Here is a 17,690-nt window from a genome sequence, read left to right as displayed (position 1 = left end):
CTTTCTGTGATGTACTGAAATATAATTACAAGCACATCATACGTTTCAAAGGCTTTTATCGACAATTATGACATTTATGCAAAGAGTCAGTATTTGCAGTGTTGGTCCTTCTTTTTCAGATCCTCTGCAATTCGACTAGACATGCTCTCAATCAACTTCTGGGCCAAATCTTGACTGATAGCAACCCATTCTTTCATAATCACTTCTTGGAGTTTGTCAGAATTAGTGGGTTTTTGTTAAACCTGCCTCTTGAGGATTGACCACAAGTTCTCAATGGGATTAAGATCTGGGGAGTTTCCAGGCCATGGACCCAAAATTTCAACATTCTGGTCCCCGAGCCACTTAGTTATCACTTTTGCCTTATGGCACGGTGCTCCATCGTGCTGGAAAATGCATTGTTCTTCACCAAACTGTTGTTGGATTGTTGGAAGAAGTTGCTGTTGGAGGGTGTTTTGGTTCTATTATTTATTCATGGCTGTGTTTTTGGGCAGAATTGTGAGTGAGCCCACTCCCTTGGATGAGAAGCAACCCCACACATGAATGGTGTCATGATGGTTTACTGTTGGCATGACACAGGACTGATGGTAGCGCTCACCTTTTCTTCTCCGGACAAGCCTTTTTCCAGATGCCCCAAACAATTGGAAAGGGGCTTCATCGGAGAATATGACTTTGCCCCAGTCCTCAGCAGTCCATTCACTATACTTTCTGCAGAAGATCAATCTGTCCCTGATGTTTTTTTTTGGAGAGAAGTGGCTTCTTTGCTGCCCTTCTTGACACCAGGCCATCTTCCAAAAGTCTTCGCCTCACTGTGCGTGCAGATGCGCTCACACCTGCCTGCTGCCATTCCTGAGCAAGCTCTGCACTGTGGCACTCCGATCCCGCAGCTGAATCCTCTTTAGGAGACGATCCTGCTGCTTGCTGGACTTTCTTGGACGCCCTGAAGCCTTCTTTACAAGAATTGAACCTCTTTCCTTGAAGTTCTTGATGATCCTATAAATTGTTGATTTAGGTGCAATCTTAGTAGCCACAATATCCTTGCCTGTGAAGCCATTTTTATGCAACGCAATGATGGCTGCACGCGTTTCTTTGCAGGTCACCATGGTTAACAATGGAAGAACAATGATTTCAAGCATCACCCTCCTTTTAACATGTCAAGTCTGCCATTCTAACCCAATCAGCCTGACATAATGATCTCCAGCCTTGTGCTTGTCAACATTCTCACCTGAGTTAACAAGACGATTACTGAAATGATCTCAGCAGGTCCTTTAATGACAGCAATGAAATGCAGTGGAAAGGTTTTTTTGGGATTAAGTTAATTTTCATGGCAAAGAAGGACTATGCAATTCATCTGATCACTCTTCATAACATTCTGGAGTATATGCAAATTGCTATTATAAAAACTTAAGCAGCAACTTTTCCAATTTCCAATATTTATGTAATTCTCAAAACTTTTGGCCACGACTGTACACAGAATAATTTTTTATGCTTTGTAAAGTTTCTCTGGGGATTTTTACTACACAAAACAATCGCACACATATCTAAGCATTATTTAAGCAAAATAAAGATATAAAAGCATCTGCAGAATGACTAAATGTAAATGCAAAAGAAATCACTGCAAGTCAATATTCTTACATGCAAATGAAAATACAATACTTCATGGTTCCGTAGACGAAATTGATATTAACCAGTTTTAACTATAGTTGAATAAGCATTGTAATTAAATAGCAGTTGTATTGACATGTTTTACATACTTCCTTTTATGGAGTTTTCACAAAGATCATCTTTTGGGTGAGACTTTAAAACCGTGTATCTATTAAGCGGTCATGTAAAATGTTCACAAAGTCCACTCTTTTATTTATAAGTTGTCATATCATAAATATATATATATATTATCAAAAGTATTAAATGGGGAAAGCAATCTTGCTTAAATGAGTTACCAAACAAAGTCCCTCTTTTATGTATTACTTTTATTAGTGCCTAGTGTTTGACTTGACTGAGCTGCACCTTCATTTACGACCTTAGGACTTTTATTTTGAAAAGCTTGGAGACGAATCACCGGAAAACGTAACTGAATATAGTTCGTTTTAAGGATTGTTTTTTTTGTGTGTGAAAAAGAAAATGTTATCTCAGAGTACTCTAAGTTTTATTGATTGTAATATAACAAACATATCAAATAATACAGCAAAGAACATGTTCATGTTATAGGTTTTAATAATTTTGAGACACTGCGGGGCTTTTCATAAGCGCCATTTTTGTTCGGGGCAAGGATGCCGAAAAGTTGTTCTGCACATAATTGCACAAATAGGTACAATAACAAAAATCCCGAAATCACGTTCCACAGGTAGGCAATGATGGACAGCTTACTTTTAAGATGATTAAACATATCCTAAATACATTTTGCAAGACATTTCATCTTTTTTTCTTGTCAGGTTCCCTTTCAGTAAACCATCGGTTCTGAAACAATGGTTAGAGAACCTTGGGCGTGACGACTTTCAGCCAAGGAAGCACATGGTTATTTGTTCACTGCATTTCACTCCTGATTGTTTCAGTGGTTTGGGCAACCGTAAAAATCTATTGTGGAACGCAGTACCAACTCTTTTCACAGTCCCATCTCAGGATACAAAGGTAAATAAGGTCACAGTATAGATACATTTGAATACAAAATGTGTTTTTCATCTTAGTCTCGTTGTCATCTTTGTGCCGTCAGCAAAATAATTGTAGGAAGAGGCTGAAGAGAGCATTAAAATCTGCTGCTGATAAATGGGATGACACAGCACCTGACAGGACGCCTCCTTTCACTGAGGATCCTCAAACTGAGATGCAGTATGAGGATGCTCAACACTCTCACAGCAATGAAGAGGCTTACTGTCAAACCACAAAGGTGAATCTTTTATCTCACAGCCTACTCTTATGTTCCTGTGTATGTATAATACTAGTTATGGATTAAATGCTTTTTTTTTTTTTTTTTTTTTAAACAGGATTTAGCTGCCACAGACCACACCTATTCTCTTTTGGACCCATGTGTGACTAAAGCCCGTTTGTTTAATGTTTTAGATACTAACAGCTGGCTACAGAAAAAATTGCAGACCAAATGCAAATTGATAAAAAGAATGAAACTCAAACTGCAAGATGCTCAAAGAGAACTTCTGACTTTGCGCCGACAGCTCAGATATAGATATATGTGTCGCCAAAGATATTCACAGCTATCAATGGGTACGTTGCTTCAAAACCTAGTCAAGCAATAATGAAGACCTCGGGTTGCACAAACATCTTTGAACTTTAAGCAGCCTGAACTTTTGGTCATAGAAAAAGTGTTCAACAAATGTATTTCTTGAAAAGCAGCAAAAGTGACAAGTTTTTTTCTTTAATTGGAGAGATATGTCCAATTAAAACTTAAATGACTGTGCTTTTGACTTGTGTGAAATAATTTTTAGGAGAACATTTATAGATTTAATGGTAACATTTTACAGTAAGGTCCCTTTCATTAATCTTTGTTAACATTAGTTAATAAAAATATAAAGGTTAATTGCTAGTAGCTCAGGTCCATCAAATATTAACAGATAAAACTTCAGATTTTAATAACCTATTAGTGAATGTTGAAATGAAAACGAACTAGTAAAGTGTTAAGATTATCTAAGTTTTCTCTATTTTTTTAAAATAAAAATGATGTACACCATTCAAACCCAATATACATTTCCATTGTTCCTTGAAGATTTATTTTAAAAAAGACAGTCTATACTTGCTGCAAGTGGCAAGTGGCCATTAGGTAAAGTATAACAAACATCTTTTGTACTTCAGCCAACAATTATAGATTGTCTTTTTTAACATCATTCAAATGGCAAGTGTGCAAAATGGACACAATTCATATAAATTATACTACTCAAAAAGGAAACAGGAAAAGACATTCCATACAGCCAGTCTTTCAAATAAAGGATCAGTCATTTATCAAGACAAATTAGTTTTCTTGCATAAAGATCCCAAATACCAAAAAGGCAACAAATTGTTAATAACCCAAAGACTGTAATGGGGGTTTAAATCTTCCCTGTATGACTTATGGCACTAAAATGCAGGGATTAAGGGAGATTGAGTCTAAAATAGAGAGGACGTTCCACTAATATCCCTTCATCGACTGCTATTCAAGTCTTTGGACACAAGGTGGGAGACTAGCCCTACATGAAATTTAGTACACAGTTCACAATACCGGCATATTGTTTGCATTGGCCCCTTCAATTCCTATGACACTGCTGGCAGACGTGAAGTACGAGAGGTGGGCCTCCAAATATTAGACTCGAGGGAAGGGATGAAATAGAAAAATAATGCAAATGATTCAGCAGCCAGGTTTTCACTAAGAACATGATTTGCCTCCTAAACAATTGCAAGATCATTTATTTGGAAGCTGGTGGTACAAAAAGTCAGATATAGAAAGAAGGCTGACAGCTAGGGTACACCAGCTCCCGTGGGATTCAGTGAGTCGGATCAAGCAGCAATGTTTCTGTGTGATGTAATGAGGGTAAAATAGCTCTCTCTGCTGAGTGCTGATTACATGCACCGTTGTGGCTCCATATCTGAGGAGGGGGGCCTTTGTTTAAAAATGGTTTTAAGGCCTACCAACACAAATATATATCTATAGTTTAAGCTTTTTTTCTGGCAAAGGACATATTTATTTATGGGAATCCAGTGAATTAAATGCTCCAATTAAATGTTCTAACAGATCATGTAGAGTAATATTTAAAACAGCAACAAAATAAAGGATAAATATGTATATGAAGACTTTTAAGGGCACAGAGTGTTTCCAGGGCAGTACTCCAGAACATCTGTGTCTCAGTCTACACCAGTCCAAACTGTCCCTTTCAACTCCAGAGATACAGGTTCCTAACTGTCATTATCAATCCTGTGGGCTACAAAGGAGAGGAAAGACAAAAGAATATAAGATTTTAAATTACAATTGGGAATAGCATTCATCTTTACTGCTAGTAAACACACTTAAGCATTTGTCATCAAAGTGAAGATATTACGAATAAAAATTAATGCTCTAAAACAACTGCTGATTGTTTTGTCTGGTTTGCGTACTCACATTGTTTTGGTATCCTGAGTGCTTCTGTGTCACCACACAGAACTTGGTGCATCACACCTCTGAACTGATACAGCACCTTGAGACTCTTCTCCTCACCTACACAGGGGTCGTAGAAGCCCGGTAACCCAGCCTGAGGACATGCATGCAAAAAAAATCTCTTAATACCCATTATAGCATTTAACATTAGGGGTGAATCAGTTCTGTTTTCCAAAGGCTCGGTTTATTGTATCTTTTTATTTGTTAATCATTTCATGCAACATTAGGACATCTGAGGCTTTAAAAAAAACAAAAAACATTAAGCTACTTTTTAAAACTACATAACTACATTTTTTTTAGCATTTATTGGAATATTAAGAAAACTTCTAGGAAACTTACACTACCATTCAAAACAATTCTTATTAAGTCTATAATGCTAAAAACAGTTGTTCAGGTTAATATATTTGTGGAAGCTGATACCACTTTGATGAACAGAAATGGAATTATATTTCATTATATGAAACTAGTTTTTGTGACATAACCGTCCTTACTGTCATTTTTAACGAATTGAAAGCATCTTTGCTGAAAGTATATACTGATAGTTATAAAAATCACACTGACCTGAAACCTTTGAACTCTTGTGTGTCTTTATTTATAACTGTTTAAATTTTTCACTCGCTTTCAGTTTCTTTTCCCTTTTTCTTTCAGTACAGGGATGCAAAAATACATTTAATATTTCAGAAGCAAGATCAAGCTTTAGAAAGCACAAACAAAACATTTCAGAAAACTAGATAAAACCTTCTGTTCTGAGAATTCATTGCTATTCCAATAACACTCTCTCTCTCATCCAGGGCAGTCGTGGCCTAATGGATAGTCGGACTTGTAACCCGAAGGTTGTGGGTTTGAGTCTTGGTTCCGGCAGGGATTGTAGGTGGGAGGAGCGAATATCTCTCTTCCACCCTCAATACCACAACTGAGGTCAGAACCTTGAGCAAGGCACCGAACCGCCTACTACTCCCCGGGCTGCCCACTTCTCCGGGTATGTTTACATTGTGTGTGTACTTGAATGGGTTAAATGCAGAGCACAAATTCCGAGTATGGGACACTATACTTGACCACACGTCACTTCACCTTTCTACTTTTTATCGCTTATTTGTCTTCTGGACCAAAACCTATTACAAAGCAAGCATAACTGTGCTTTACCTTAGAGGCTTCTGTGAGAACGAGCTTGGAGTCCTTCACCAAGCACTGTAGAGGCACCGTCACATCAATGACCCTTGCCCTTTCATGTTTCCGGCTGTTGTCTGTCACAAACTTGCCATACCAGGCATTGAGGATGATCAGACCTGGTACACAAGGAGTTTAAGTCACCAATCCTCACTTGGCAGAAAGTTCAAATCAAAGTTTGATCACGTCCAATGCTATCGGGTGTTATAAGGTCATACCCATTTTGGACTCCTCTGCTTCGATAATTCTACGCACAGACTCTTGCATCAGCAGAACCTTGGGAAAAGAGTGATTTCAAATAAGACTGCTTGTATATGCACATAGTGAAGGCACACATTTATCACCCTGACACAGCGACTGATGTGCAGACAGGAACGATAGCCTGATGCTAACTCATTGTTTCTCCAAACACAAAGAGCCTTCTGTGAAAGTTATGACCACTTTAAACGGTCATGCATTATAAATTATTTGCAGTGTATTTAGACATTATGAACTCACAGCTGCTTCTGCCTCTTGCTTCTTTTTGGCAATGTCTGATGCCGAACTCTCCCGCTGCTTCTCAAGCTCCCTAAACAAAAGACCAAAGGTTCACTTTTAATTTACAATTACTTTCCAGACTTAAAGGGGAAAAAGGTTGGAGAAGAGTACTGAAAAGTCAACTGGCCAGTAAAAGACAACAAAATGAAACATGTTAGTGTGATTCTGCACATATAATCAGCTAAAAAGGCTTACTGTTCCTGCTGTGCATGAAGGTAAGGTCTGATAACTAGCCGCTGGATGGCCAAGTAGAACACAAGGGGTCCGACAGTGGCATAAAAAACGGCGCTGGGTAGAAGCTGGTCTGTTAAGTGGATGGGGAACAAGTACGTCTGGCTCGCTCGGTTCAACCTGGGATAGACAAAAATATCATGATTTCAGAGCTACTGAAAAACTGCTATTGGAATATAGCTTCAAAATGATCAAAAGCATTTTACTTGATCTTGAGAGAGACGCCTTGAGGTACTCCGACACTGACAGTAGCGCCCAGGACACTGTGTCGACTGATCTTAGTTTCAGCACCATATTCAACCACTGTACCGAAAAACCCTGACCTGCAACACAAGTGCTGTTATTTTTTACAGGCTAGAAACAGAAAATGAGAATTATTAAGACAGTTGTAGTGATCAGCCACAAATAAACTGCTGGTCACATGAATACAGAATTTAGCGTATCAGACAGATGCTGCATTTATACTGCAAGGACAAATACACTGATTTCCGGTTTCTTTACATTCAATAGACCAGCTAGGGAGTCCACAGCAATACTGCAGAGTGTTTGCTGTATAGTATTTTATTATCAAATGTGAAATAAGCAAACAGAAAATGGGCTAACCTAATTCAATTACAAAACAGCTCAAACCAAAGATTGCAGTTGATCAAAATAGGCAGTACTGATGTGAGCAAAAGTGAATTTCAACTGATACTGGTGCATCTGAAAAAAAATTACAATTACATGGAAAAGTTCTTTATTTTTTGTACCTGAATTAAAAAAAAGCAAACTTGGTTGGGGCTCCTTTTGCACGAATTAGTGCTTCAGTGTAGCGTGGCATGGAGGCGATCAGCCTGTGACGTTATTGAGGCGTTATTGAAGCCCAGGTTGCTTTGATAGCGGCCTTCAGCTCCTCTGTATTGTTTGTCAGATGTTACTTATCTTCCTCTTCACAATACCCCATAGATTCTCTGTGAGGTTCAGGTCAGGTGAGTTGGCTGGCAAATCAAGCACATCATGGTCATCAAACCACTTGGAAGTGGTTGTGTCACTGTGGGCAGGTGCTAAAGTCCTGCTGGAAAAGGAAATCAGCATCTCCATAAAGCTTGTCAGCAGATGGAAGCATAAAGTGCTCTAAAATCTCCTGGTAGATGGCTGCATTGACTTTGGACTTGATAAAACACAATGGACCAACACTAGCAGACGTCACGGCACCCCAAATCATCACTGACTTCAGAAACTTCACACTGGACTTTGGATTCTGTGCCTCTCCAGTCTTCCTCCAGACTCCAGACCTTGATTTACTAATGAAATGCTAAATTTACTTTCATCTGAAAAGAGGACTGTGGACCACTGAGCAACAGTCCAGTACTTTTTCTCCTTAGCCCAGTTGACGTTGTTTCTGTTTCAGAAGTAGCTTTGTAGCTCTTTTTCTGAGCGAGGTGACTCTTGATGCGCTGACTTCAGCTTCAGTCCACTCCTTGTGAATCTCTCCCAAGTTCTTGAATCGGCTTTTCCTGACAATCTTCCCAAGGCTGTGGTCATCCCTGTTGCTTGTGCACCTTTTCCTACCACACTATTTTCTTCTAGTCAACTTTCTATGAATATATTTTGATACAGCACTCTGAACAGCCAGCCCTTTCAGCAATGACCTTCTGTGGCTTACCCTCCTTGTGGAGGGTGTTGATGATCATCTTCTGGACAACTGTCAAGTCAGTAGTCGTTCCCAGAATTGTGGTGGCATGTTCTAAACTAGCCCAAGAGGTACCCTTTATTTATACTCAAAATTACTCAAACTATTCAAGCTCAAAATAGAATATTAACATTTTTTGAGATACCGAACTTTTAATTTTCCTAAGCTGCAAGTCGTAACCATCAGAATTAAAACAAAAAAAAAACCTCTTGAAATATTTCAGTCTATGTGTAATGAATCTACAATATAAAAAAAGTTTGCACTTTTTAATTAAAAAAATAAAATAAAAGACCTTTTCCATGATATTCTAATTTTTTGAGATGCAACTGTATATGGTTTTCAATATACAAGCATTTAAAGGTCACACCGGGCACATCTGATTTAATCCAAACTTGATACAAACCTTCTTTTTATTGTTTACACATGCAAATAGTCAAGATAAAATATGTGTCAAATAGGGTGCTTGATAAGCAAAACAATTTAAAGCACAATGATAAAGTATAACAATCATAAAGAATTTGATTAGGTAGAACTCTTTAAACACAGCAAAAGTAATGAAACAATATAAAAAAACAAAAACAACTATCAACAAAAAATTTGCATAATAATACTCAAAGCTAATATTGGCTGATAAGTTCTACCAGTAACTTTTTTTTTTTGAACAACCTGTTTTAACTAACCATCTTTTTTTTTGTTAAAAGTGCAAACGTAGCTATTTAAAAATACAACTACAAGCCATCTATATGCAAAGCAGAAAAAGACAAAGACAGAATCCACAGATACATACTTGACAGAGCCCTTGATCTTGGTCTGGTCATCATCCTGGAATTTGTACTGGTAGCTCATCATGATAAATGTGTGTGGAATTCCCAACTATGGCAATAATAAAAGATCATGAACAGTGGTTGAGGAAAAAAAACATTGGAATAAAGATTGGAATAAAGATCAGGTGATGCTGTGCATAACAAGCAAATGACCTGCACAGCAAAGGTGAAATGGCTGCTTTTGGTGTCCCTGACGATGCTGCTGTTCATGGAAGACTGAGTTCCCCAGCGCCACTGTAAATAACCCATAGTGTTTTTGTCCAGGTGGCGTGCAAGCATAGTAGTGAGCCCCGGCCGTATGCCACGGGATGAAAACTGCATGCCACAATGAGCTGTTGTGAAGCTAAAAAATACAAATAGATCTTCAATATACAATCTGCTCAATCTTCTTAAAAACAGATGTGCTGTACTCACCAGCGTGAAGTTAAGTTACGGAAAATTTTTAACCCAAAGAGAGGTCCATGTGTGTCTCCTGCCCCAAACTCAACCTGTATTAAACATGCATGAATCATGTTTGATTGGAAGCTCAGCAAAAATGATAATCTAGTCCATTATTATGTAAAGCATTAACGGAAAGCACTTACTTCTCCCCAGCCCTTAGCTGAGGTGACTCGCCGCAAGGCCAAGTTTATGTTTCCTCCCCCATTTCCATTGTGTGTGGAGAGAGAGCCGGAAAGAATGGCTGTGTCTGAGGTTGTCAAAGGGGCCTATGAGAGCAGAGATGAACAGTATATAAGCCTCACAAGTGTATTAAGATCAGGGCCAATGACATAAATGTTCTTCCACAATAAATGAAAATCTTTTAAAAGAAAGGAAATATCTAGTTTCAGGGCTCAACATTAAGCTTTGACATGAGCTTCAACCATTTACTTTTCGGAGTAAAAAAGTTACTTGTTCGAATATTTTATGTATGTATATATATATATATATATATATATATATATATATATATATATATATATATATATATATATATATATATATAGGTATAACTTTAATCAGCATATTTTTTTATATTTGCCTTAAATTGATTGCTGTTACAATTTTTAACTTTATAAAGGAAAACATTTTCCTAAACTGATTAAATGTAAATGTCTCCATTTACGTTGAATTCTTACATGTAATCAATACATTAAGTTAGAATAATAAGACACTTTATGGTTGTTACTATTCAAATGATATCAGTATCAACAAACTCCATCTGTCCAAATGCATAAATAATGTTATTAGATTAATGTTTTACCGTATTTTTCGGACTATAAGTCGCACCTGAGAATAAGTCGCATCAGTCCAAAAATACGTCATGATGAGAAAAAAAAAAACATATATAAGTCGCACTGGACTATAAGTCGCAGGACCAGCCAAACTATGAAAAAACTTATAGTCCGACTTATAGTCCGGAAAATACGGTACTTTTTTGAAACACAAATATGAAATGTTGGAAAAATTATACTTTTAAAAATTAAATTAGATCACCAGTAGGTGGTGGCAAGTTACTGTCTTAATGAATGAATCATTGATTCAACCGATTCGTTCAAACGTCTGATTCATTTAATAAATGAAGCAGTTAACCGTTTTTATAAATGGCTCACTGAATCATTTAGTAACGAAAGACTGTTGTGTGTTGCTCGGAGATACGCGACTGTTCTGCTGTGGCTTTGCTTAGAACCATTTTTGTTAGCGAAATGAAGCAAAAACGATCCATAATGTGTCTAAAATGTAAGTCAGTTAATATTACTTGTTTATTTAACTAAAGTTAAATAAAATAAAATTAATATCACATTGGGAATCGAGCTGAAAGTCGGGAAAACATGACTCCTGGTCGTGTGATGTTGCATATATTATATAGAATATTTATATTTTTTCTACTGCAGTATGTTTGTTTCTTTGTGTGTGCTGTTCTTATAGCGTTGATTTCTCAGTGAGTTTGACAGACTGCACGAGCTTCAACTGACGCGACCGTTTACACTGAAAGTAATAAAATCTGAATCATTCTTGCCATATTTTAGTGCTGCCCTAGTTATTGTTTGTTATTAAAATTTTGATCAGGTTATTGTCCGGTCAGGCAAGTAAAATTCTTCATCACTTTCCCCTTCACACAATCCACTTGTCCCGGACAAGGGTTAATGTCGAGCCCGAGTTTAAATCACAAGTATTTTTTCAATTTAGGTTTCATGTTTTAAATACATAAATAAATACAACAGGACCAAAAATAAGCATCATGTCATTTAACCATACACAGAAAGCATATTTATATGTATACACTTGCATTGTGCCCTATCATAACTTCATAACTGACCAGAGTATGTAAGAGAATGTAAGAGGTCTCTCATGCTCACCAAGGCTGAATTCATTTAAACAAAATACAGTGAAACCAGTAATACTGTGAAACCTTATTAGATTTTATAAATATAATTTATTTCTGTGATAATCTGAATTTTCAGCAGACATCACTCCAGTGTCACAGAATCCTTCAGAAATCATTAGAATATGATTATTAGATTTATTGCTAAAACATTGATACTACATTAATCTACAGTTCTTGAAAACAGCTGTACTGCTTAATAGTTTTGTGGAAACATGATTCATTTTTTCAAGTATTCTTTGAAGTAGAGATAGACCGATATGGGTTTTTCTATAGCCGATGCCGATGTTTAGAGGTCAGGGTCAGCCGATGGCCGATATGTGCTGCCGATTTTTAGGGCCGATATCTTGAAGTTTTCCCCTTCATTTGCATGCAAAAATGTCACACTAATAATAAGTGGATGCACAACATTTCTAAACTTATCATTTATTGAGCACTGACTTGAACCATCTCTCGAATATTAATTTTGTGCACTGCATGGTATTAAAATAAAAAATGTATCCAAAGTTAACCAAACAAAATCAATAAACTGACCAAGTATTAAATATATAAAACAGGTAATATATATTTATATATATTTGCATAAAAGTTTGAGAATTTATCAAGTAGAATTTTTTCAAGTTTGTTGGAACATAAATGTAAACTTAAATATACATTTAAATAAATACAATTTTAAAAATAAAAATCTGAAAAAATATAAAAAAAATAAATATATAAAAAATAAATAACAGTAGTGCTGCAAACACACTAGCAACCAGCAACATTTGTGTTTGGTATAAATGACACAGAACATCTAAAGTGCATTCTAATTTCAAACTTACATCGCAGTCTGTTCATTATTAAAATAAAGTATAGTCAACCAAACATTTAAAAGGTTACACTGGTCAGTTTAAATAGACCGTAGTATACCGGTCCACTCTGCTGTTATGCCAAGGTTTTTGCTCATGTAAAGAGGATGATCTTTCCGTCTAGTGTACATTAAATAAATAAAAATTATTATATTTTAACATTCAGATACATTGCGAATATGGAAACATTTGGATATGTGCAGAACGAGACGTGAGCAATAACCTAACACATAAACATGTCTTGTCTTTTTTTATTAACATTAAATTATTAAATTAAAATATATGAAATCAACTTAAAGTGCACATAATATCTTCTTTTTAACATAATAGCCCGACTTCTCATCTTCCAGTGTGCTGAGATGAAGTGAGCAGTTATCATCACAGAGCTCTCCGTCCCCCTGGACGTCCACCCTTCTGTCGTGAGCGCAACAGAGGATGCTCGGGATAGTTCATCCACAACTGTTTTCTTCTCCTGTTCATAAAGATCTGGCACAATATTTTTACTCTAACCTCTTTCCTCATCATTATATCTGACAGGGAATCCAAAATGAACCGGCCGTTCAAGCTCCTCCGTTCCTCCGCTCGCCATTACCACTGAGTGTGGACTAAACATGCGCAACTTTTTTTTTTCATAAATCAATCCGCGGGTCACGTGTGTGCCGAACCGAAGATATTGATCCGAACGGATCACGGATCAATGATGATCCGTTGCACCACTACTATAGTGAGTCATTTGAAAACATCGCAGATGCGTTTTAAAATACAACAACGAGCACCACGAGACCATTTAAAGAGGCGCATTCAGCGGTCTCCTTGACGGGAAACAGTCAACAAAGTAAAATGATCTCCAACGTATGGCGCGCTCTCTTCATTTTATCAAATGATCATAATCACATCTATTCATTTTACAGTCCTGCTACTAGCGTTTTAGTCAGACTAAAACCCCTTTAATTCGGATGAGAAAGCTTTTTTCCAAGTGGCTTTTGCACATAATAATAATACCGCTGCAGACGCATTTTGCAGCATTAAAGTAATTAATTGATCATTAATTTAAATGACGATCGATCATGGAAATTATCGAATATTGACATCCCTAAATACAAATGAGTTGGATGGAAAACTGGTTATTGTCTACATCAAACCATGCTTCCGAACAAATGTGATTCACCGTTCTGGGCAGCTCCAGCACAGCTGTCTGTGAGCGGGGCGGAGTAACGTCAGAGACAGTTTACTTTGGTAACGTCACGCTGCAGTGTTTGTTAGAGCTGTCAACTTCTCCACCCCATTTACAGAGTGAAATTCTCTGACTACCTTTATCTCCCAGGACTGCTGTTGAATCTTCCAAAAGTTTTGGCTTGGGGTGCTTCACATGCTGCTGCAGCAGCACTTTCCACCGCACCAATAACACGGGGCTGCCCGCCGACGTGCCTGACTTTAAATCGGCGCTACTAAACACGGATATCGGCCAATGCCGATATATAAAAAAATGACAAATATCCGCCCGACATATCAGCCGGGCGGTATATCGGTCGACCTCTACTTTGAAGAGCTTAAAAGTACAACATTTATTTGAAATAGAAATATTTTGTAACATTACACATCTGTATTGCTTTTAATTCAATGCATCCATTCTGAATAAAAGTATTTGTTTTTCAAAAGAAACACAAAAACCTTACTGACCCAAACTTCTGAACAGTACTGTACCTATGAGATCAGAAAAAACTTGATGTAAGGACTATACCTCTATCGACTGTGATATGTGCATCCTGTTTATCTCAATGTGCGGTAGGCCACTGCCACCACCAGAGATCTCTTCATAATCTTCCTCATAGTGATCAAAGAGATCTGTTGCATCAATACCCACGCTAATTGTCCCCTGAGTGAGACACAGAACAATCAGCGATACTTGTATTAATGATGACAGCGGCTGCTGATTTGAGGGCATTAGGTCAAACCTTGGGGTTGGTCCTTTGCTGTAGTCTTCTCTCCTCTCTCTCTCTTTGAAGTCGCTCATACTCTTCATGGATCTCTGCTGGTGTTCTTTTCCTCTCCACTATCTAGAAATCATTATTGTAGTGAGCACAAAAAAGATGACACAAATGCCCACTGGGCAAATGATTTGCTTGAAATGTTATTGAAGTATGAAATGAATGCTGAAGCATTTTTTGTCTTCTGAATAGCTAACTTACCTCCCATCCTTCCACATCCAGCCCTCTCTTCCCATATATGTCATAGATTGCTCTAGATTGTGGGTCACTTAGTACTGCAAAAGAACAAATCACAATAATTAAATATCCATGACTTGGTATTAAAAATTTGTTTTACTACAGAGAAATGGTCTGTTAAAGAGATAGTTCACCCAAAAATGAGTTTGTCACCATTTACCTAATGATGTTCCAAACCTGACTGTGGAACACAGATATTCTGAAGAATGTTGTTAACTAAACAGTTTCAGTTTTCATTGACTTGCAAAACAATGGAAGTCAAAGGGGAACTGGTTTGGTTATCAACATTTTTCATAATGTGTCATAAAATGCATACAGGTTTGGAACAACATGAGAGTGATTACCGTATTTTCCGGCTATAAGTCGCACCTAAGTATAAGTCGCATCAGTCCAAAAATAGGTCATGACGAGGAAAAAGTCGCACTGGACTATAAGTTGCATTTATTTAGAACCAAGAGAAAACATTACTGTCTACAGCCGCGAGAGGGCGCTCTATGTTTTCAGTGTAGGCTACAGGAGCACGGAGTAGTATAGAGCGCCCTCTCGCGGCTGTAGACGGTAATTTTTTCTCTTGGTTCATGTCAAATTAATTTTGATAAATAAATCGCACCTGACTATTAGTCGCAGGACCAGCCAAACTATGAAAACAAGTGCAACTTATAGTCCTTAAAATATGGTAAATGATGAATATCCCTTTAAAAACAAAATGCTTCCTTAACAGTAAAATCAAAAACAACAATAAAACAAAAGTGGCTTGCTTTGTCAAAGGCTTTAAAAGTGCAAAAACAACATACCTTCATATGCCTGGTGAACCAAGTTAAAAAGCTGCTCTGCCTGACTTTTAAGCTCTGGATCTCTGTGCTTGTCTGGGTGGTAGAGCATGCAAAGACGGCGATATGAAGCCTTGAGCTCATCCTGTGTGGCCTGTATATAAAGTTAAACAGAAATCATTCATCGTAAACCTAAATAACTCTAAATTGCTCTTGGGAGGACATAACATAAAAAGGTGCAAAATCAAGCCCCAAAGCTTCAAGAAATGTCTAAAAACAAGTTCCGAATTTGTAACCAAGATTAAATAAATTCCTCTCAAGGCTTCTGTGAAAACTTTAAAGTGTCATAAATGTTTAACTTTTTGTTCTGTTCCACTAAATTATACAAAATGAAAATGTCAGTCACAATTTGATTACATTGTTTGCCAAAAGATGGCTGTCTGTCCAAAACATTCTGCACAACGTCTCCACAGAATTAAGTTATGCAGATTGAGCAACATGAGGGCGAGTAAATTGTTCTTTCTAATAATATTAGAAATTATTATTATTTCTAATAATCTTAACAGCTGGCAAAAACAAAACAATGTCGTTTAAAAGATGTGTTAAATATTATTTACATAGTTTTTTTGATTGAAGTCAACACTTTGGAAGCAGTTTCACTTTAACAGTTGAGAAACGCCAAAATGAATCACCTACATAGTGTTTTCACTCAGTGTTTCTCGTTTAAGGTTAAAGAAAACAGAAGGCATGTATATATTATATGCATCCGATTTATTAATGGCCATGCAGTCAAATTCCTGCTTGAACACAATGATTAAGTAAGGGTCACGGTGTGCTGACTGAGCTACAGCTTAACGACATGCTGTTGGATCCTGTTTAAAAGCGCTATACCTGAAGCGCCAGCTTTTACTGTTCACTTCCGGCTTTCTCATCTTAAGCTTCTCTGTTAATAACAACATGTCATACCTCTCTGCGGACGTTTAACAGAGAATAATAATCATCATTGTCGATTTCATCTTCTTCCAAGGCCGCCGCCATATTTACCACCTTTCATCCCCGGGCCAGCGCCAGATCAAACTACGCTGGTTTTTGGTGTGTAGAATCGGAGCGCATGCAGAGCTTCAGCGCCACCCTCAGGATGGGAGCAAATGGAGAGTTCTTTGGGCCTGTCCCAATAGATATGTATACGGACCCTTGCAGTTCTGTCTGTATTTAGTTAAAGTCTGTGCGTGAAGACCGCAAGTGTTGTAGCACTTTGGGGACACAAACATGTTGTAAAAATTTCACAGAGACTTATTTTCGCATTTTGCAATTTACAATAAACTAAATGTTTGTTCAGTAGTCCAGACGACATAAATATAAGTTTTTATGGTTCATAATCAATTTTTTTTCGGTTAGGAAAATTCACATACTCATCTATGTACCAATAAAATATGCCACATTATATATTTTATAACCACATTATGTGCTATGTAATATATAGCCTATTAATTTAATGTAACCTACTGTACACTAGAAAGTTTTCCTCTATATTAAGCAATTCCTCGTTTTCGTTTCAAATTTATCAATGCCCAAGTGTGTTTTTATTAGTCTACTGGTCGGATGTTGTACATATAATCTAATTTAAATCATTTTACGTGAAGCAAACGCAAAACATAGTCTTTAAAAGGAGCGTCATTCAAAAGTATACACAAAGAAAATCTAAAAATAATAAATACATTCAAACTGAAGACTACAAAGATGTTTCTTGCAGATGTTTTTATTTTATTTTTTTATTAATTATAGACATTCATCCAACATTGTAGTTTAATTTAATTTATTCAGTTAAAAAGTCATTCGGCGCCCTCTTTTGGCCTTAATTAACATTCAGTTAATGGGCTGTAGTTGACGTCAGATCCAAGCAGAGTTCCATTAGTGTTTGAAAAAAAATGCCAATAATAA

General features: G+C 37.0%; 2 protein-coding genes across 2 annotated transcripts; one reads left to right on the top strand and one right to left on the bottom strand.

Annotated features, from left to right (window-relative positions):
* Nucleotides 1–1,961: 1,961 nt before the first annotated feature.
* Nucleotides 1,962–3,357, top strand: thap3 (THAP domain containing, apoptosis associated protein 3). Its single transcript, XM_059527054.1, has 4 exons — nucleotides 1,962–2,341; nucleotides 2,430–2,625; nucleotides 2,708–2,881; nucleotides 2,979–3,357. Exons 1-4 carry the CDS (start codon nucleotides 2,268–2,270, stop codon nucleotides 3,243–3,245), a joined length of 711 nt encoding a protein of 236 aa, XP_059383037.1. The 5' UTR covers nucleotides 1,962–2,267; the 3' UTR covers nucleotides 3,246–3,357.
* Nucleotides 3,358–4,606: 1,249 nt separating this feature from the next.
* On the bottom strand, nucleotides 4,607–16,869 carry LOC132118318 (dnaJ homolog subfamily C member 11-like). The gene is made up of 16 exons (XM_059528096.1): nucleotides 16,716–16,869; nucleotides 15,774–15,903; nucleotides 14,944–15,017; nucleotides 14,710–14,811; nucleotides 14,496–14,630; nucleotides 10,126–10,248; nucleotides 9,956–10,029; nucleotides 9,695–9,884; nucleotides 9,505–9,590; nucleotides 7,252–7,368; nucleotides 7,010–7,165; nucleotides 6,776–6,845; nucleotides 6,496–6,553; nucleotides 6,254–6,396; nucleotides 5,075–5,204; nucleotides 4,607–4,898 (listed from the first exon to the last, which is right to left on the bottom strand). The coding sequence occupies exons 1-16, from the start codon at nucleotides 16,785–16,787 to the stop codon at nucleotides 4,873–4,875; spliced, it is 1,686 nt and encodes a 561-aa protein (XP_059384079.1). The 5' UTR covers nucleotides 16,788–16,869; the 3' UTR covers nucleotides 4,607–4,872.
* Between the last annotated feature and the right edge of the window lie 821 nt (nucleotides 16,870–17,690).

The sequence above is a fragment of the Carassius carassius genome, chromosome 37 (assembly GCF_963082965.1).
Source record: "Carassius carassius chromosome 37, fCarCar2.1, whole genome shotgun sequence".
NCBI classification, from domain to species: Eukaryota; Metazoa; Chordata; class Actinopteri; order Cypriniformes; family Cyprinidae; genus Carassius; species Carassius carassius.
The sequence above is the reverse complement of the archived record's forward strand: the minus strand, read 5'-3'. Positions and strand labels throughout refer to the sequence as shown.

What these genes read in the sequence shown, in the direction of transcription:
- LOC132118318 (XM_059528096.1), bottom strand. Translation starts at nt 16,787, where the DNA reads ATGGCGGCGGCCTTGGAAGAAGATGAAATCGACAATGATGATTATTAT. An exon ending in AGCAAAGGACCAACCCCAAG is followed by an intron (nt 14,631 to 14,709) that starts GTTTGACCTAAT and finishes TGTCTCACTCAG; the next exon opens with GGGACAATTAGCGTGGGTAT. An exon ending in TTCTCACAGAAGCCTCTAAG is followed by an intron (nt 5,205 to 6,253) that starts GTAAAGCACAGT and finishes GCATGTCCTCAG; the next exon opens with GCTGGGTTACCGGGCTTCTA.
- thap3 (XM_059527054.1), top strand. Translation starts at nt 2,268, where the DNA reads ATGCCGAAAAGTTGTTCTGCACATAATTGCACAAATAGGTACAATAAC. An exon ending in CCCGAAATCACGTTCCACAG is followed by an intron (nt 2,342 to 2,429) that starts GTAGGCAATGAT and finishes TTTTCTTGTCAG; the next exon opens with GTTCCCTTTCAGTAAACCAT. An exon ending in CTTACTGTCAAACCACAAAG is followed by an intron (nt 2,882 to 2,978) that starts GTGAATCTTTTA and finishes TTTTTTAAACAG; the next exon opens with GATTTAGCTGCCACAGACCA.